At 37.2% G+C, this 21,535-nt stretch overlaps 1 protein-coding gene across 2 annotated transcripts in view; it reads right to left on the reverse strand.

Moving 5' to 3' along the window:
* The window catches only part of USP6NL (USP6 N-terminal like), a 110,625-nt gene that overhangs the window by 14,645 nt on the left and 74,445 nt on the right, over window positions 1–21,535 (reverse strand). For both annotated transcript variants that reach the window (XM_054399645.1, XM_054399646.1), the window contains exons 6-13: window positions 19,136–19,243; window positions 16,201–16,310; window positions 13,554–13,602; window positions 10,812–10,932; window positions 6,496–6,590; window positions 3,474–3,539; window positions 3,289–3,388; window positions 671–823 (exon numbers count right to left, since the gene is read on the reverse strand). In XM_054399645.1, coding sequence (XP_054255620.1) covers window positions 671–823; window positions 3,289–3,388; window positions 3,474–3,539; window positions 6,496–6,590; window positions 10,812–10,932; window positions 13,554–13,602; window positions 16,201–16,310; window positions 19,136–19,243 — 802 coding nt within the window. The remainder of the gene's footprint in view (window positions 1–670; window positions 824–3,288; window positions 3,389–3,473; window positions 3,540–6,495; window positions 6,591–10,811; window positions 10,933–13,553; window positions 13,603–16,200; window positions 16,311–19,135; window positions 19,244–21,535) is intronic.

Below are 21,535 nucleotides of genomic sequence, written 5' to 3' on the forward strand. Positions count from 1 at the left end.
CTCAAGAAAAATTCTAAATAAAGGTTGTGAAGAACAGAAAATATAATAGAATCTCAATAGAGGAAGAAGAGATCCCATACACATTTCATAAGTAGTGCCACTCAAAACAACCACCTACACTTTGCAACCACAAAGCAGAAATACAAAGGCTGAGAAGAAACAGAGAAAGTAATTCAGCTGAACACCTATCTGATAGACCTACTGCAGGTCTACCACCTGCAAACAATTAAAAATGTGGATTTGACTAACAGAAGAAACTATCTTGACTTGAATTTTGCTTCGTAGCTAATTAAGCCACAAACCAGTCTGGATTCTCAGACAGCATCACTGCTTCAGATGATTTTAAAACTTGATATTTAATCTTCTATTTCAAAGATTTTAGAAACCCAAGTTAATAAAATTATCAATACATAGGATGTTTTAAAATGCTTTGCCATTAGCATACAACCAGTAAACAAAACACCAGAAACAGAGCAAACTCATGAAACAAAGGGTGTTGATTTTAACCTCTAAAATATTTTTAGGTGAAAAAAAAGCAAGCACGTCAAAACCTATGCAATTATGAAGAGATAAATGTTTGAACATCTTTTAACAGCATGAATTACACTTTAGGAATGGACAATGTGTGAATACTACAAATATCTAAATCTGCTATGTGCAAGTTTCTTACCAGCTGCTGGTAAATCCAGCTTTGCTCGTTTCAATTCTGATATAGAACTTTGGAGCTGGTCTATTACAAAGTCATCTTCATAGAAGAAATCCTTGGCTAAAGACTCCTGCAGAAATTTTACAAGTTCTTCCATTTGTAATTTCATCAGATGCTCTGTATAAAGCAGAAAGCATCAAACATTAGAACATCTTGATTACGAACGTTGGAAAATCTACTTGAGGCATCAGATGTTTTTGTTTCCAAAGTAGAAAGAAAAACACTTACTAATTAAGCAGATAATAAAATTCTACACCAGAAATCTCTAAAATGCAGCAAAATTCAGCTTGGAAATACTTTCTACTTATTATTCCCCTCTTAGAAGGAGCATCCTCAGAAAACTATCTGCAACTTGCCTTTCTTCAGATTTTTTATGTCCAACAGCTTCAGGTCTTTCTGCATCCTCAACTTTAGAAAACACTGCTGTGCATCTGTACAACATACAGTAGCTCTCTTAAGTGCTTTGAAAAGCAGTGAAACATTTTAAAAATTGATATTTAAGGTATCCTCATTCCCCACTGCATTAACTCCCAAAGAAATCATGATGGAAGTTCACACTTCAGAACTACTGCTTCAAGCTCTCTGAAAACTCAGGTACCTTTTGCTACTTCATCAAATTCAGGTCGTATTTTGAAAGCCATTTTACACTGATCAGATTATTTTTCTTTCCTTTTTATTTTACACAGCAGTAAAGTCGTGCTTCCCACAATAACCTATTCAACATGTGAAGCTGTAACTGGAGATTTGTGTAGATTCTTTAAGCGTATGTATGCCACTGAAAGTTCCAGAATGTACAATTTCTCTAAAGAAACCATAAAAATAAAATAAAATAAAGGATTTTCACATAAAAAGGTTCTTGGCATGTATTCCACACTAGCACTTTGACTGGACAGCTATACCATTAATGTTTTTAAGAGTAGACAAGAGACTGAAAAACCAGTATCTGTCTTATGCTACCTTCTTTGCCAGTCCTCTCATCTTTCTCTTCCCACGAGGTATTTGGTGTTGTGATCGTGGAGGAAGCTGCTATGTACTTGCTAAGCAAGCAAACCCACACTCTGACTTTGTCCTTAGGTCTTCCCATAAAAGAACAGTGAATTAAAAAACTAAACTAAACTAAAAAGTCCATTTGCAAATAAAGAGGAGAAACAAAATTGTTAAGCTTAGCAATTTGTCTCTAAACGTTTAGCTTTCTTAAGTACAACTACTAAAAAAGGTAACCTTTTTCATTTTTCAAAGCAGCTTATGGACAAACTAATGAGTGCACCCCAGCAAGACAGTGAGGTAGTATGACCACAGTTCAAGAAGGGTAAACTAGCAGGCAAATTAAGACATCAGCCCTCTGAGTTTACAGAATTAAATGACTTCACCAAACAAGCCTAAATCTCAGAGTAAGACTGTATCAAACTTCAGCTACGAGGTATCATCATCCTGACAAATGCTCAAGCATGTTCAGAAGCTAACAATCCTCCAAAGCTCTTTTGGAACTTAAGGTGCTAAATCACTTTGGTGAACCATGCATAGATCCACTGGACAATTCTTCTCTACAAAATATCAAATTTTACTTCACTCAAAGGCAAGGGATGGAAAAGAAGGCAGCCTACTGAAATTCTGGATTTTAATTACATTTCCAGACACACAACAGTATAGAAGTGATTACTCATTGCAGAACTGTTTGCTGATATTTTCAGGTAGTTAGTGGCACACTCTGCATTCTTTCTGCACTTTTGATTATTTAAACCCTGTGGGGCTAACAAGCCATTTCCAAACTGGAACTACAAAATGTTTTCCCCATTGTTTAATCAGCAACACAGCTCACCTCATGTCAAAGCTTAAATAACTTCCTTACTGTAATAAATATATTTCTTTGGCAATATCACTGTACTTGGTCTGGCTGAAGTGGAGTTAACTTTCCCCACAGCAGCCCTCACAGTGCTCTGATTTGTATTTGTCCCTAGAAAGGTGTTAATAACACACCAGTGCTTTGGGTACTGCTGAGGAGAGCCTGCACTGCATCAAAGCTGTTTCTCCAACATGCCCCCCTTTACCAGTAGGCTGGGGCTGGGACAAGAGCTTGTAAGGGAACATAGCTAGGACAGCTGACCTAAACTGACCAAAGGGATATTCCATAGCATAAGACATCTGCTTGGCAATAAAAGCTAGCAGAAAGGAGGAGGGGAGGCATTCATTATTAGGACATTTGTCTCCTGGAACAACAGAAGCAGAAAATAAATCTTTTGTTTCCCTTTGCTATTGAACATGGCTTTTGCTTTATTAAACTGACTTTATCTTGACCCACAAGTTTTTTCCATCTTATTTTCTGCCCAGTCGTCCTGCTGAGGAGGGGAGTGATAGAGCAGCTTGGTGAGCACCTGGTGTCCAGCCAGGGTCACCTCATCACACACACACACATTACCAAAGCAAAGATTTGATTTTTGGGCATAAAGAAAGAAAAGTATCTGCCAGAAACAGCACAAGGCAAATGAGAAACTAAAATTTTCACAAAAGGTCAAGCTACATAAAATAAGAACAAAATCAGCCAAATCTCTGTTGAGCATTCAAATATTTGAGAGATTTCTTACTTCTGTGTAGCTTCAGAATTGTGTAAGACATAGCAGTGAGAATCCGCTCTCCTTCAAGTATGTATATATCCCATATCCTGAGACTTAATGTAAAGGGAGTCTGCAATGACAGAATCAGCAACACTATGAAAGTTTGTCACAAGTCACAACTGAAAACAGAAATAGAAAATGAAAAACATACTCACACGATCAAGAAAACACTGGAAAAACCACTTCGTTGTGTAAAAGCTTGTGGACATATCCTGGGAGTCCTGTAAAAAACATAGAAGTTTAAAAAATACTCACAAAAATTAAGTAATGCCTTGAACTGTCCAGGAAAAAACATTTCCACCTTGAGGGCAATGTACCAAATATTTACCATAAAGAATGAATTCAACTACATGAAACACTCTTATTGAATTTTAACTTTGGGATAACATCATATTCCATGCATGCCATGTTTAGCTTCTCCAAAATTTTCAAGTATACAAACACCAAATAGGCAATGGATCAAATCCCTCTGGTTTATCTGCAGGCTTTACCTTCATCTTTCAGACAGTTAAAATGGGCTTATCTTAGTGAGACATTCACAGTAAGTAATGAAGAAAAATAATTCTTAGAATAACCGAAATAATCTTTGTGAAACTTTTGAGAGTCTTTTTAAAAAGCAGACAGAACAAAACCCACCTTACTTTAAGATTTTTCTAACCTGTAAGAATAGCCATCAGCCAGACAGAATGAGACCACTGATAAAACACTGATGGGTGTTAAATTCAATGCTACTGAACAAATTCATACAAAACCAGAACTAAGTTCTGATTTAAAAATTAAAAGAAATAGAACAAATCATAGAATGCTTTAGGTTAGAAGAGACCTTTAAAGGTCATGTAGTACAGCTTCCCCACTGCAGTGAGCAGAGACATCTTTAAGGATGCTCAGAGCCCCACCCAATCTGACTTCGAATGCTTCCAGTCATTAAATGTCTCAAAACACATGGAGAGTAAATGCTTTCTGGATCCCTCTAAACAAGTATCCGAGAATTCCCTCAGAAGGGAACTATCAAAGCATTTTATTTAAATCAACTTTTTTGGCTACTAAAGCAACTTTCTACACTTTTCTGGATGCTTCTTTTTTCAAGTGATGCAAGGTGAGGGTAGACATGGAGATGGATGACAAAAAAAATTTCACACCTCATAGATATAGATAGATAGATAGAAAGATGTATATACACAGACACACAAAAAATATAATAATGTGCCAGCCTCAGGTGTATAATTTCCTTTTGCATGATTCTTTTTGGATTTTCAGGAAATATAAGGGTCTTTTACCATTTCCTGTTAAAACTACTTGATCATCTGGGGATTATTCTAGATTTTGTTCCTGAAATGTGACAATCTCAAAAATGAGAATGAGTCTATGTGGCTAAACAAGAATCATCACCTTGCACATACTGCAACAATTAAATTCACAGCTTTCATTTCAGAGTCAAGTTAGTTACAGAAGTGGTCTTGATTTGGGGTTGTTCAGCCTGCAGAAGAGAAGGCTTCAGGAAGACCTTATAGCAGCCTTCCAGCACCTGAAGGGAGCCTACAAGAATGCTGGAGGGGACTGTTTACAAAGGCCTGCAGTGATAGGACAAGGGTCACTGATTTGAAATGAGAGAAGAATAGATTTAGACTGGATGTCAGGAACAAGTTCTTTACCATGAGGGTACTGGAACACTGGAACAGGTTGCCCAGGGATGTAGTTGAGGCCCTATCCCTGGAGATATTCAAGGTCAGGCTGGAGAAGGCTCTGAGCAACCTGACCTAGCAGAGGATGTCTCTGCTGACTGCAGGGGTGTTGGACTACATCACCTTTGGAGGTCCCATCCAACCCAAACCATTCTACGATTACATGATTTACTTCAACTTTTTAAAATAAGCCAAAATTGTCTTGCATGACTAATTTTGGCCCGATCTTTTAAACAGAAGAGTGGGTTTCCCCGCCCCGCCTAACGTGACCTGCCTAATTCCATGTTATAGGCAGATCTTACAGCATGTTGTTAAAAAAAGACATTAAATTCTATTTTATAATACAGCAGGCACACATTAGATGCAATTCATCACTGCCAAGGTGCTAGTCTGCTCCCAAATTGTCTTTTTTCTTTTCCTAAGGAGATAAGCATACTAAACAGAAAATAATACAGCACAAGGAAGGTAATGTTTGTAAGCAGCTATCCCTCTTTGAAGATGTTGCTGCAACCGAGCATCTCAACCTTTTAATACTTAGGAGATGGATTCTGGCATAACCAATGTGATTGAAATTCTTGAATGACTACTGTGATTGAATTCTTGATGACTACTGAAAGGGCATTTTTCTCGCATTAGAAAAATAATTTCTTCCTTCGAATAAATACAGTCAATATGAACAAGAGAAATAAAAGAGTACAGAGGGACTGTTTCCAAAGGCCTGTAGTGAAAGGACAAGGGGAAATCATTTGAAATTAGAGAAGGGTAGATTTAGATTAGATACTAAATATAAGTTCTTTATCATGAGGGTGGCAAGAACACTGGAACAAGTTGTCCAGGGAGGTAGGTAGTTGAGGCACCATCCTTGGAGATATTCAAGATCAGGCTTGACAAGACTCTGAGCAACCTGATCCAGCAGAGGATGTCTCTGCTGACTGCAGGGGTGTCGGACTAGATGTCTTTTGGAGGTCCCTTTCAATTCAAACCATTCTTTGATTTGATGATTTTTTCCCTTTTAAGAGCTTTAGAAAAGATATTGCTCAACATTTACCTTCCTGAAAACACTACTGACCATGGGTAATTTTTTAAAGAACAGTTAACTCCTCTTACAAAGGTTATTTTTTAAACACAAATTAAACCTAGTTGATTGCAAAGTCACCTCTGCCCAAAGGTGTGTCACACATCTCTACATATTATAGACTCTTAATAAAATGTTTTAATGTCAGGTTGCTACACAGCAGTTTGTACAAGGCCAGGCAGGAGGACTACTTGTTTTCATTAACTCAGAGGTCGAAAGTGAGACAGACACCCAATTTAATTATTCTTAGGATCCAATTTTATCACAGCTCTGCCAAGGTGCACCATAACTTTGTAGTTATGCAGCACTTCTGCCTCTTAGAGCTTTCCATTTTATTCTGAGGTTTGAAGTTAACCTGAACTGAAACATGGTAGCAAGCTGCAAATTAAGTAATGTGTTTATTGTGATATAAATACTTACCAAATGCTGCTTAAGTTTGGACAACAATTTTTTCAGTATTTTGTCATGATGTTCTTGAAACCTCAACAGTTTTGGAAAGCCAGGAATAAAAAAACCTAAGAAAAGAAACTGACCATGTAACATATGTATGTAATATAAAAATGACATTAAAAAGGCATTCAGAGCTGTGAGAGCATTACCCTTCTGTAAGGGCCTGGATCCGAGCAGATATTCACAGCAGTATGATGATGTCCACTACAGACATTCACTGGCTAAATGACTACAGCAAAGCTTCAATACGTTCCCTTACTATTACTAGATTTGACTAATGATGGTAGATGACAGCATAAAGTCATAAAACCAACAAATTTATAACTATTATTTAAAAAACAAAACAAACCCCACAACTATCACCAACTAAAATTTTTAAAGGCAAAAAAGATATAAATCAGGATTTTACCTAGCAAATTCATGACAGAAGGGCACATAGCATAGGTAGCTATAAGAACTATCTGCACTAAAGGAAAGACCATTAAAAAAGACAAATATCATTAATATACAGTCTAAAAGATTGCGAGCTTGCATAACTGGAACTAAGGGAATATAAAAAAAAAAAAGTCTTGAGAAGGTTTAGTGATCACATGTTGGAAAAGGAAAGCACTAAGATCCACTTTTAAAGGAGTCACCATGAGAGTTAAAAAAAGCTCCGAGTAAACATAATACTAGCCAAAAAAGCCTTGAAATGTGAAAACTAGCACAGCTACACAGCAGGAAAAGAAACCATTCAAAGAAGATCCTTCAAAAAGCTGAAACTGTGTTCAGATCACAAGAACAGAGATGATCAAACACTGGCAGTACAAAAATGTGAAAAACAAGCCTCTCAAAAAACCCCAACTTAACAAAAAACATTAAAAACATACTAATGGGCCTGTTTTCAAACACCTTGGAAGCAGAAAGCCTAAAGAGAATTTGTGGATACAAGAGTCTGAAGATTTTTAGAACTGCTCAGAGAAGATAAAAATCAAGATTAAAAACAAGTTATATTTTCACATGGAAGATACCAGGGAGGTTCCCAAGCAAGACCCCTAAACTGTCAAAGTCAACTAACTAAAATATTGATTGTATGAAACCTCTTGCTTTAAATAACCAGGAGCTTGGAAACTGCCTGATATGATGTCAGCTTTTCTTAAACTGGTTTTGAGACCAGTATCAGCTCAATATTCAGGCCTATACTCCAAGAGGAAATCATGATACAGAAAGGTGAGGTAAAGGTGGATGCAATGCACCAGAGAGGAATCAACATGATTTTTTACAAAGAGAGGTCACATTGCTGAATCTACTGGGAATTTCCTTGAAGAAATCAGTGGGTATGTAGGTACAGAGAGGTACATGGATATTGTCTATTTGACTTTCCAAAGCAGTTTCATCTTTTCAGTCTATCTCCTAAAGCAGTTAATCCAACAAGTTAAAAGTTAGGCTCAAAACAAAGCAAGAAAAAGAGCTGCACAGGAGTTGGTGCTAAGACCTAAGCTATTTGACACACGCCACGTGTCCACAATGACAGTCAAGTCCTAACCATCCTGAAAGAGTATTAGAAAATATGGAAAGGCAAGACGTCAGAGAAGTTACCTAAGTGTACAACCACTCTTTGTTTCAAGAACAGATTAAAATGCTACATCTAATTGGAAACAGCTAAGGGGAAATACAACCAAGCTCCCACAGCAAACAGTTTATGAATGTTCACTGTCTTCTCTAAGGCAAAATCTAAAGGGCATCATTGAGAAATCATCATGTGGCAGAGCCAAAACAAAAATGGAATAACACAACCTAGTCAAACACAACAAATTATTTAAGGAAGAAAAGTGTACTGGAGACTGTTAAAGACAAAAGTTCCTCCATGTATTTTTTTAGCCTCTAATACATTTTCCAGGAGGAAAATGAACTTCAGTTGCCTTATTCTCAGGCAGTTTGCTGAGCATCTGTTACTGGTCATTATCAGGGACAGGACACCACGTTAAATAGGTCTAGTACAGCAATTTCATATTCTTAGGATTAAAAAAGAGGCTACAAGCCACCCCCAACAGTTTTTATTTGTTAATGATAAGCAGCACAGAAACTGGATGAAGTATGGACCCACAAAAGATGTCACTTTAAAAAAAAATAAAAAATAAATCACTTAAAATAGTCAAACTCTTTTAAAAATAAAATTCTCTAGTTGCCAGTTCTGTAACTGAGTGCCTGGTCACTAAGTTATAAGATTTACCACCTGAGATTCACACAGGTTAGTATTTTGTAGATACAAACATACATTCTACCATACTTAAATGTCAGGTTGCACATTAGGAAATTTTACTCTCACACTGTTCAGGTTTTTTTCATAATGTAAACAGTTAATGATCAAATCAAAGCTTATTAGCCATCAATAAGAACATTCAAAGGTGGCTTTTTCCATAGGAAGTTGCTCTTTAAATTTATATATACACCAATGCATTATCTTGAATTTTTTAACACTATAAAAACACCAACACAAAGTTTTCAAAAACCTAAATAATTCTGAAATCATGACCAAAACAATCAACTTGTCATTTACAGACATCACATCATCCATACAATACAAAGTATCACAGAGGTCAAATGATTTCAAGGGGTGTCATGCTAGAAATTAGTCTGGTTATGTATCTGGGACACAGGGGTTGCACACAAAAATCATTCCATGTTCCCAGATCCCAGGTAGAAGAGAAAAACAGATGAAAATCCTTGATTCTAGGGAAGAACTTTTAACCACTGACTTCTGTCAATATGATTCTATTTGAATTACTCAGCCTAGCCTGATAATTTCCACAGAGAGATGCTCATTTCAGAGAGCCATCTGATGGTGAGTGGCATCAAATGTAATTACAAAAGTTTTCCTTCATGAATATCGGCAATTTTAAATTAGATTTAAAGAGCTGGCAAACTGCATGAAACTGCTTTCACCAAAGGAGGATGCAGAAGAAGTTAGATTACAACAGCTAAGCCAGTTTTCAAATTTCCCTTCCATACTTTAATGCTGCACTGTGGCATAAACTCTATTTTTAAACAGATGTTACAGATGTTGCCAAGACAGTTTCAGTGTGTATAAGCCTGTGGCACAATGGTTCGTACACCCTGTGGGGAAACTTACCTGGCCTTGGGCTACTCAAAGCTCATGCTTTCCCTCTAATCACTTAACAGATGTGTGCTCTGTAACTAGCCATGGCAAGGAGGGAATGAAGGAGGAAGAGAGGGAGGTTTGAATAGAGTATTCAGTAACAGTTACACAGGCAGTGCACTAAGTCCCATACCTACAAAAAGGACGTATCTGCCTGAGTAAGTCCATCAGCAGCTACCAGATGAACCCTCTTCTTCACCACAGAAAGTTAAAATGATGGCTACAAAACTCAGCCTGAGAAATTTGCAGTGGCTTCTCTCCATTAGCATCACATTTTTGGCATAGACAAAGCAGTAAGACAAAGTCTAGAACAAGTTTTTAAATCCTGTTCAGCACTCCACAGCATCTTAAAAAGGCAGCCACACCTGTGCAAAGTTCTCAAAACCAGATCAACTGACTTGGTATATAATGAGTTCATTTAGGCTTCATCCTCAAAACACTTAAAATTTACTACGACCTTTGAGGAGCACAGAATTCTAGGTGGTTGTATTTGCACAGTTGTAGTTGCAGAGCTCTTGATTATTAATAACTCCATATATTTTCCATAAGATTCTTTTAGTTGGTGTGATTGTGTAAAGCATTTGATGAATTCCAAATTTCCCTTGAGACACTGATCCTCAAGTTAGATTGCACTTTTATTTACTTTGAAGGGCAACAGCTTTGCAGAAGTGTAAATGGAAAAATAACTAACTAGCACTTCATCTTGGGGATGGGGAACATCCAGGAACACTGAAAAGCCAGGGATGGAAGTTATCACTGTATGAGAAACTCTTAAGCAGGGAAAAGGAACTAAACCATATTGGTTTAGTGTCAGGTTTACATTACTATTTTCTTGCTATATGGATGTCTACAGAACCAGCTTCCAATTTGTTACCTTCCCTGAGATTAAGAGGAAAGAAAAACCATTACGAGGAAAGGAAACCATCCAATTTTCATTAAGAATTATTTGAAAGATATCACATATAAAAACAATTACTTACTATTATAGGTGAGAGCTTCAGTAACATCCAATAACCCCCCAATATAAAGCTCCACTTATGTCTTAGTTTGCCTTTACAGACAGAACAGTGTAGTTCCAAATTCAAATTATTTACATTTATTTGCAGTTTGAAACCTAATATATACTAAGCAACATGAAACTTCATACCATGCATAGCATGCTTTGGACCAGAAAGAAGCTTCACCAAGGCCCAGAAGGCATCTTCTTCATTCATGTACATAAGGAGTAATGCTGTGATGTGGCTCATTCCCTGACAGTATCCAACTTCCTGAAAATCAGACAGCAAAAGTATTACAATGCTGAAAACAAAGCCTTAAAACCATGAGCTCTTAGGGTTTTTTTCTAGAGCTAGTGGAGGATTAGAGGATGCCTGTCCTGATGATCTAAGTTCCCTAATTATGACGCCACCAAACACATTAAAATTTAAGCATTGTCCCCCTGTACTCAGCACTGTTGAGGCCACATCTTCAATACTGTGTCCAGTTTTGGGCCCCTCACCACAAGAAAGACATCAAGTTGCTGAAGCATGTCCAGAGAACAGTAACAAAGCTGGTGAAGGGTCTGGAGAACAGATCTTATGAGGAGTGCCTGAGGGAACTTGGATTAATTAGTCTGGAGAAAAGGAGGCAGAAGGGACACCTTATCACTTTCTACAACTCTTTGAAAGGATGTTGGAGTGAGGTGGGTGTTGGTCTCTTCTCCCTAGTATCAAGTGAGAGAATGAGAGGAAATGGTCTGAAATTGTGCCAGGGGAGGTTTAGAATGGGTATTAGGAAAAATTTCTTTACTGAAAAATTTCTTTACTGAAGAGTGGTCAGGCCTTGGAATAGGATGCCTGGGGAGGTGGTGGAATCACTATCACTGGAGGTATTAAAAAAATGTGTGGACACAGCACTTTGAGACATGGTTTAATGGACATGCTGGTGTTAGGTCAACTTGATGATCTTAGAGGTATTTTCTAACCAAAATGATTCTATGATTTAAAATATTGATAGATACAAGGGATGATGCATAACTCCACAACTGAAAAGTAAACCGAGAGTCTTGATTATTCATTAGAACTCTACTAGTGCACAAAATCCTTGTCAGTACTAATAATTTCAAGTAACTATCATCTTATTCTCAGAATGGATGTGTTTTCATTTCATTGTAATTTGTGTTTCTTTTGGAGAAGGGGGTCTTGCTTCACTTCATTTGACAGTCAGGTCACCATCTGACAACCACAGGATTCAAGACTGACCCGTAAACCTGCTGAACTTTAGCAGCTCGCAGCTAGCACAAGTAATAAACCCAAAGAAAAAATGTTCAGTTGTTGCAAAACTGAACTTGAGTACTTCTTCTGCTATCAAATTTTACTTTTATGGCAGAGACCAACTGTCAGCACCATTTAACTGCTCAGATAACCTCACTAGTAAGTATTTGTAAGGACAATGACTTATTTGTTGACTAAGTTTTTTCAGGTTTACAAGAACTTTGTTGCAGAGATAAAACCAAAGAATAGGAACTGCTACATATTAAGGGGAAGAATGCAACAGCAGAAGTACAAAATAAAAGCCTCACTGAAGTGTTCCCATCATTACACTTCAGCAGCTGATTTTGAACAATCTTTTTCACATGACTTGAAAATACTGGTCCAGTGTTCTATAGGGCATATACCAGGGTCCTTGCATGGTTTTATCTCTCAGTGTGATACAGCTGCTTACAAGAACAGCTTAAGACAAAATAACAAACGAAAGACAATAAATTCCAGCCATGTAAATTCTTTTTCAGGACAGCAATTTTGAGGAGACAGAAAATGAAACAGGACAGAAGGGATACATTTCCTACAACTTTGAGTGGTACTTAGATTAGAATAATTGTTTAATTTCACTTTCTTCTTAACTTATTTCTACATTGAATTCTAGGGCACTGCTGATGGATATAAAATGAAAGATGTACAAAAATGCACCAAATGGGCACAATCAAGGAGGGAACAGTGCATTAAAACCACAGACAAAAGACATGATGGCATTTGTTTCTTCTATTTTTACCTTGTAGTCAAAAGACATTACAAAATACCCAAGTTTCTAACCCTCATGGTAGTCTAGAAATCCCACTGTATGCACTCCTCACCCAGGACTGCAGCCAAGACTGAGGGTTAACTAGAGAAGCTGCAACCTTTAAAACCATTTTCCATTTGTTAGAACTCTCCAGATTATGAAATATTCCCATTTACTCCAACATGCATCTTTCCGCAGTGGTCTTTCCTTCCCATCATTCAAAAGAATGGGAGATACAGAATATAATTGGGGAGGGGATGAGGGAGGAGGAAGGGGAAATATTAGTATAAAACTCCAGGACAGCACAAATCAAACTCATTTTTCTGATTAGACACAATACTTGGTTTCAGTCAACTTGTAGTTCAGTCTATCCAATAAGATACTTATAAGCAAGATACTTTATTTTAAATTCAGCTCAAAAACAGTGGCCTACAATGGGGCCTACAAGTGACAGGATGAGTGGCAATGGTTTGAAATTAGAGAAGAGTAGATTTAGATTGGATGTTAGGATCAAGTTCTTCACCACGAGGGTGGTTTGCTCAGGGAGGTAATTGAGTCCCCATCCCTGGAGATATTCAAGGTCAGGCTGGACAAGGCTCTGAGCAACCTGATCTAGCAGAGGATGTCCCTGCTCATTGCAGGGTGGTTGGACTAGATGACCCTGGAGGTCCCTTCCAACCCAAGTCATTCTATGATTCTATGAAATAATTTGTTTCTGTGCACTTTCAAAGGTCTCTGAAATGTTTCTTTGAATCTTCTTTTAGGGAGAAAGAAGATACAGTATTGCAGGTTATTATCTTATGACAAGCTCAAAGAAACCATATTTAAGTGTGAAGGGTACACAACTTACCGTATTATATATGGAATATGCAGCTAAAACATGGAATAAAGATTGCTGCCTGGAGAAATAAAAGCAGAAAAGGAAAACACTACAACGTTGTCTTTTGTAAAAACACACAAACATAAAAGCACTGACCCTATGTTTTGAAAACCTCTTTCCCCAGTTTAAGAACCAGATAAAGTACACTTTACAATGATAGGCACTTCTAATTTAAAAAGGCAACTTATATTTTGAAAATTTCTCTTTTGTGTGTTGAAATGTTTCAAAAAATACAGAAAAAAATACTTTGAGAAGACAATAGTGTCAGATCACAATTTTTACAGTAAGGTAAAGTGAAACATAGGATGGGCTACATTTCAACACTGATTTACTCTGAATGCCAAGCTTTAAACACCCCCAGACCTGATTTTTGTGCTTGCAGACACTAGCAGCTGTTACTAATTCTAAGCAGAGATGAAGAAGTGTTGAAATACCACCGAGGTGTCTTAATCTTGGCACTCAAATTAATGACTGCTTTAGTGGTTGCTAGGGTCAAGCTAAAGCAAAACAGTATCAATTCTGACTTGGCATCCTGTGCTCAGTCCTCCAGAGTGAACTGATCTCCATGCACTTCAGAGTTAGTTACAAAGAGCTTTGTATAAGATCTTTACTTTCTGTAAAAGCAGTCTAACTTACGAAGGCAGTAAGGCAGTGAGATAAAAAAACCCATCACCAAACCCCATCAAAACAAAACTCTGCTCTTCTCAAACTGAGTTATCAAAGTAATGGTGGAAAGCTCTCATCATGAATTTTTAAACTCATACCTACTTTTTGTGATTTGTTGGGGAGATAATTTGGAAACCTCAATGCCTATTTTCATCTACAACTAAAGCTGCGAAAATTTAACTGATGCGTTTTACCTACTGTCCTCTTCCTTTTGCTTGTCACTTATCAAATGTATAGAAAAAGATACTTACAGGTTAAAAAAAAATGCGTAAGATAAAGGCTGCATGATTTCTTTGGGAGGAGGATTCATACTTGGAAAATTTTACCAAAACATGTAGATGATGTCATTTTTGTGTGTCCTCCTGCAGAACTGAAGCTTAGCCATTCTTCAGTAACCAAAGTGAAGGATAACCTACAGTACTAGATACTAAGATGGAGTCTTATTTTACAAGGACAAACTCAGAGGTCCCAAACATACATGGGAACATTCTGCATCTACAGCTGACCACATGAAACTGAAGAGCTTCATCTCATTCACAGGAAGATACATCAAATAGTGGCAATTTTAGTACACTAAATGATACCACTAAAGACCTATAAAAGAATGAACCCTCAAAAACAGACAGTCTACTTAAAAGTCAAACAAATTATTAATTTACACAGGGGAGTTTATTTCATTACTATATGAAATAAAATATGAATTTTTCATCAAGGCATCACTGAAAATGCAAAATATATGTACAGTAATTCCAAGACCTATCCCCAGTGTGAAATCGCTTTATTCAGCCAGAGGCTTTCTTGTGGACTCTGAGGTCATGCTTACAACACAGCCACAGGGACTGGGGGTGGCTCTGCTGGTGTTAACCCCAAACTGATGAGGTAGTGAGCTTCTGCTAAAAACTGAGGCCCAAAAGCCACACAGTCATTTGAGCATGGCACTGTGTCAGTACTACTGAGAGGTAAGGCACATGAGTTTGAGTGCAGACAGCTCTACGTAAATGTATCTCAACTAGAGTGGCTGCACAGAAGAGCCCTCAGCTTGGGAATTTTAGCTTTGTACTCCATCTCATGTGGCAGCCATCAGAGAAATTCCCCATATTCAGAATTTGCCCACAAAACACTTAGAATAATCATATAAGAAAAATGTTTAGTTTATTGTCCACAGCTCTGAATATTGCTTTTTGAAAACAGCAGACCACTGTAGAATCTGCCTTGGAAAGAAAAAGAGATTAAAAAATGAATACAGTCACAGAACGAAAAAATACTCACTTCATCTCAGCAGGGTGCTGATGCCGCAAGCTAGCAACAATACTGATGTTTGTATTGCCACTTATTAAGCACTATTAAGCATTTTTAAAGATGACAGCTGCCTAATATTTGTCATCCAATGACAGTAAAAAAAAATACTGAAGAAATCCAAAAGCATTAAAGCCTACATTTGTAAACAACTAAATGCTCACATATAAAATGCTTCTTTATTTGCTTCTGAATTAGATACTAGGAGAAGAGGAATACAAAATCCAAAGGGAGGGTAAAATCCCTGGGAAGGAAAGAGTTATTAAAGATGTAAAGCATAATTTTGGGTTTGCAACTATCCAGTTAAATAAAACAATTGAGTAATAAATCTTCATTCTTACTAGCTTGGAATTCCCATGCTTTCATATTTACAATATCTGAGACCTTTTTATTACATATGAAACAAGACGAGAACAGTTTAGAAATGGTTTTCTTTGGAATGCTACAGACCACCTCACACTGAAGAAAAACTAGTTGGTTGGAAGTGCCGATCTGGTTTTATAGCAGTAACAGTAATTACATCATTGCACGTAGCCAATCCTGCTTTCAAAGTCGGGAGCTTCCATTCAGTGTGCTTGCTGAAGTTAAAGAGGCTTGAGGCAGATCAGAAGCCAGTTTTGAAACCAAGCAAAATAAAGCCTTTTAATTTACTTACTTCACGCCGTATCTGTCTCGAAACATTATGTGATCTCTGTATGTTCGATTTACATCAAGATCAATTTGCCTAATATCTGGCGAAGACCCTCGTGCTTGACACTTCAATTTCTGGCAAAACAGTAAAGAACAGGAGTTTGAAATTGTGAACCTGCCTGACTCTACAACTGTATAGAAGTATTTGCCATCTCATGATTTCAAACACCTAATATAGAATAGTAATTCACAAGACAATAATTTTAACTTCCAAACTCCACATATGCAAATTCTACAGTCAGACACATTCACAGAGTAGAGATGTAAAAAGATCAATCCCATGGCATACATTTTGTGACACCCATATTCAAGGCTATGTTTCAGCATTTCAAATTTCTAACTGCTATTCTCAGGTAGGCATATCACTGGAAAAAGACAGAAAGTGAATTTTACTACTCAGGAACAGGAACCTGAGATGCAAGTGCAGCAGACTGGACTTTTAGCAAATGATTTAGTGTGGTTTTCATAATTTCCCTGCCTTTTTCTCTAAGCAGAATTAATAGCTACATAGTTGCCAGTTATTATGTAAGTACAGATAATGGGCATTTCTCTAGTAATTTCCTCTTTCTGTTCTGATTGCATTTAGTGGTAGAATACCTCTACTTAAACACTGGCTTGAATGTTTTATAATTAAACCCAATTTTGCAATTGAATACTTAGGAAGCCTGCACAGGTTAGATTTCCACCTTATTTTTCACACTTTCAGTACCTTTCTCTTGACATTCATTCATCCATTCTCACTTCTCACCCTAAAAGGTGAGTTTACAAAACATTTTCAACTGGTCTCAACACGTTATTTTCAAAATGAGTAGGCATTATCAGAAGATACCACAGACAGTCAAAAGGCAGAACTCTACAGATTCTGTTTTCAAGAAAGTAAAAAGGTCTAAAGACAACAATAACCAAAATATAAGCATTAAATAGGGAACAGTCACCTTTTCTCAGTCTGTTGAATACAGCCAGAAGCTTCAGGCACCTCATGAATTACCAGTAAGTCACTGAACCAATTCACAGCACAACAATGCTATCCACAATCTCAGCTTTTTTTCAGTGTAATTTAAAGTACTAACAGCAAGAAAGATTTGTCTAACAAAACGAAAACAAGTGAAAATTTGTAGTTTTAAGGTAGCATAAGGACCCAGAGCCTATACTTTGCTGGAATATGGAAAAAGAAGCACCCTGAGTCCTTGCTATCATGGAAGCCTGTAGTGTGAGAGAAAAGAAAAGGCACCTAGAGTCTGAGAAATGGAAAGGACAGAAGATTAACAACCAGTAATTGCCCTGCACAGAGATTTGAAAGAAGCTCTTTGATTTACAGCAAAAGCACATATTTTGCTTCCAATTTTAAGGTGTGCTATTTGTAAGTGATATTTGTAATGAGGAGTGTTAATATCACCTCAGGAAATGGGACATGGAGAGCAGTAAAACGAACTTGTCTCAAATAAACAAGCTAGGACAATGCTGGAAGGAACTCTTTCTACTTCTGTATGTGAACGCCAAACATCTTTTTGGTTTGCCCTGAGCACTAGATGGCGTTAATCATTGCTGCAGATTAATTCACCTATTTTAAAGGCTTCTAGTTTTAATCACTCTTCTTTCCTGCAACTACATTATTCAGCAAGAACTCTGTTTTATCTCTTTGGGATATGCCACCAGTCTTAATTACACAGTTAAACTAAATATAATACAAAGAGTGGCCTGTCAGACTAAAGAGCAATAAATAATTTATGAAGAAGACATCAAAATATAGGTGACAGCAATGCAAACATCAGTCTTCTTTCATGACCATACAAGATTCTTTGTCTACTCGAGACACAAAGTCTCAGGTCCAAAAAAGCTCTATTAGAAAACGCCAAAATCAAATAAGCAAGGCATTTCCCTGAAACTCTGGACATTATTTCTTTCAAAAACAGTGAACACTTAAACAGTGAAAATTCATACACTCCACGATATTAACTTGCCTTTCTGTTACCTAAATTCTCCCTATAATCCTTTAGGGATAGACAGAGAGAAAAAGACAGTTTTGAAGGACTCCTTTCCCCTTCTGCCTCTCTTCCCAGCCTGCATATGAAGCTTACTCTCTACTCTTAAGTCTGAAGTTTATCTCTGAGGGACATCAGCTGTATTCACACCCACAGAAAAAGTAGAGTTAAGTACAAAAAAATGTAAAGCAACATAACCACAGTAATTCAGAGTTGGCTTTAACTGTTTTTTAGGGTGAGGATGGAGGCTAGGGGTGTATCACATAGCTTATTTTCTGTATGTTCTACATAGGACATATGCTTAAGTGATTAATTTATGCCTGGAGAATGGAGAATTTTGTGAGGTTAATATCCTGTCATCAGTTGTACCTCCAAGGACACCATCAACTAACCACGCAGTGCTTTGTAAGGGGTATCTATGCCTCTCTTGGAGATGGGATGGCAGAAAGAGAGCCAGCTTATTCTGGTTTTTCAAAGATTAAGGCACCAACCTTCATCTCCTCCAGAATACTGGAATTCTTCTTACTGATATTCAGCTAACAAGAAGCTTCCTTAATAGACATTTATCAAAGAGCTTTAGTTTCAGAGGTTTCTGTCTTACCATGACAGGCATTTTTATTTTGGTTTGCTTTGCTTTTAGATGGGCTTTTGCATGTATATGAGGATAGGAAAAGAAACGGAAAGAAGACCAAATTAATTACATGAATTATAGAACCAAAGAAAAAAAAAAAAAGGATGGGGAAGTGCTTTTCAATACACAGCTTTTTTCCTGGATAAAACAAGCAGTAGAATTCAATTCCATTTCTAATCCACTTGGTTTTTTCAGAACACTGTATGACAATAAAAGCTTAATAAAGCCTGTAGTCTTACTATCTGATTTTTTTTTAATTAATATTAATGGAAATTCTATAAACTCACTGTGTAAAAGTCTTTCATTTCTTCTTTCATTTTAGGGACATCAAGTAGTAAAGACCAGACTTGTCCTCTGAACTGTAGTGGGATTCCTTTATAAATTCTTCTATGAAACTGTGAAAAGAAAAGAATATATAAATGCAGTATATTCTACATCACTCTGAAAAAAGGGAAGACCAACACACAACATGCCAATGAAAAAACCCTGCAGTTATACCAATAGTCCTAGTAAAGGCATGACTTGCAGGGGACAAAGTGTTCCAGCATTTTTTGAGGGACTGGAAGTGTCCAGTGATGCCATCTGGGACCTCTGTAACAGGGAACAAAATGGACACAAAGGCCAAAATATCACTCTGTGTAGGTGATGCTTACCAGCCAGGAGTTCAGCACCCAAAAAGACCTATCAAAATTGTATCCCCTCTTCTGAGCAGCACTTGATCTACAAACATTGAAAATACTATTCCACGTTTTATAATCTGGACCCAAAAAATTAGATTCTTAGCAACACAGTATTTCGGGACAATACACAATTCACTGTAATTACAAACTATAAATAGGAGTGGTGAAAGGCAATCAGCAATATCACAAAGCTTTAAATATTACTGGTTTTTTAATAGAAGCATAACTGATTTTTGTTAAACTGCAACAGCGTGCTGAAATGCATGTCTGTGTATCACGCAAAATATGTGAGAGCATCAAAATCATCAGGATGTGCCATTTCTAAAACAAGCAGCTTCAGAGCATATTGCTAAACTAGTAATCGGTTTTATAAATGCATATTACAATAATGTATAAAATACATTCTAGCCACAGTTTCCAGGAATACAGAAAAACCTAGCAACACTGCATGCAATTCTTAGCTGTGGAACAGAAAATTAAATTCCCCACTCCTGAAATATTCTGTTCTGATACATAAAGCTTGTATTAGAAACAGGTCAGAAGGGGCTAATGCAGTACCTGTGAGTAACTAGAGTCATTACATCAACTATTTATCAGTCTTGCCTCTGACATGTCACTGCTCTTGCATGCTCATTCAGTTGTTTGGTTCTTACTGGGCTTATATGAACAAAACAAATCAGAAGCACCAAAGAAAGCATTCCTCAGTTATCTTCATGCTGCAGCACTTAGGAGCACCAAGAACTCTAAACAGAGAAAGACAGACTAGCTGTCTAAAGTCTTGGCTTTATGAGCCAGGAGAGACTCAAGACAAGCAAAGCCTGAAAAACTGAAAATTGAATCCTAGTAATTCTAAAGACACACCAGAAAATGTTACCACCTTTCAGGAGACATATTTAAGGAAAGGAAAACCAAAGAATATGAACCTTTCTGAAATTCTTTTTTACCATTATTTTAATGACAGCAGAGGGAGACAATTAGATTTAAAAGAGAACAAAACACACACAACCCCTCCCCAAGCAATTTCTTTCCATTGAAGCTACATGAAAGTTAGACCTTAAACTTTTCAATTGATAAAGCTATCACTTCCTTAAAGTTATGTTTGTAACATAAGATACAAGAAATATCTTCCTCAAATGATCCTTTTTTTCTTTTTCACGAATTTCAGATCTCCAGTTTGGGAGATTAATGAACCCCTGCCTGCAGTAATTCGCAAGCCTTCTGCTGTTTGGGATGTATCAGGTTCACATCTGGATTTTAGAACACAGAACTTTTACTCAAGTAAGGTTACGTCTCTTTTTCCTTCCCCCATTTCAAACAAAAATTTTATATTTGTACAAAAAGCAACAGCAACCCTGTCCACAAAGAGAACATTATGCTTTTTAAAGAAAACTTTGCTCCTTTAATATTATTAAGAATGCTAAAGTGACAACACTTTTTTATGACAGTTATGGCTGTACAGTTTCCTCTGCAGGACAGGGAACAAAACACAATGCTACAGATCACCCTTCTCTACAGCTGTATACCCAGATGTCAGCTCACACAGAGCATTTCAGCATGTGTCAGCCAAGACACAAGGATAACTCCTTGCAAGAGAGAGAAGAATTCCATCTTTTGAAAGCCAAGCAACACCTACTGCATTCGAGACATTGTTAAAAGGGATTAGCCTGTTGACTGGAAAGCAAAATGAGCCAAAGCCGCAAAATCTGTTCTGGGAACTTGGAAGAAAAAATAATTATTTTTTTTTTTAAATGCAGTGTTATGTGTCCCCAGTGACACAGAATCATAGAATGGCTTAGGTTAGAAGAGGCCTTAAAGATCATCTACTCCAACTTTCCTGCCATAGACAGAGACAACTCTCAGCTAGGCTCAGCTGCTCAAGGCCTCATCTAACCTAGCCTTGAACATCCCCAGGGAGGAGGCGTCCCCAACCTCCCTGGACAGCCTGTTCCAGAGACATAAGATCCAGTCTAAATCTACCAGCTTCAAACCATTCCCCCTTGTCCTAAC

Source organism: Indicator indicator, chromosome 3, assembly GCF_027791375.1.
Source record: "Indicator indicator isolate 239-I01 chromosome 3, UM_Iind_1.1, whole genome shotgun sequence".
Classification (NCBI taxonomy): Eukaryota; Metazoa; Chordata; class Aves; order Piciformes; family Indicatoridae; genus Indicator; species Indicator indicator.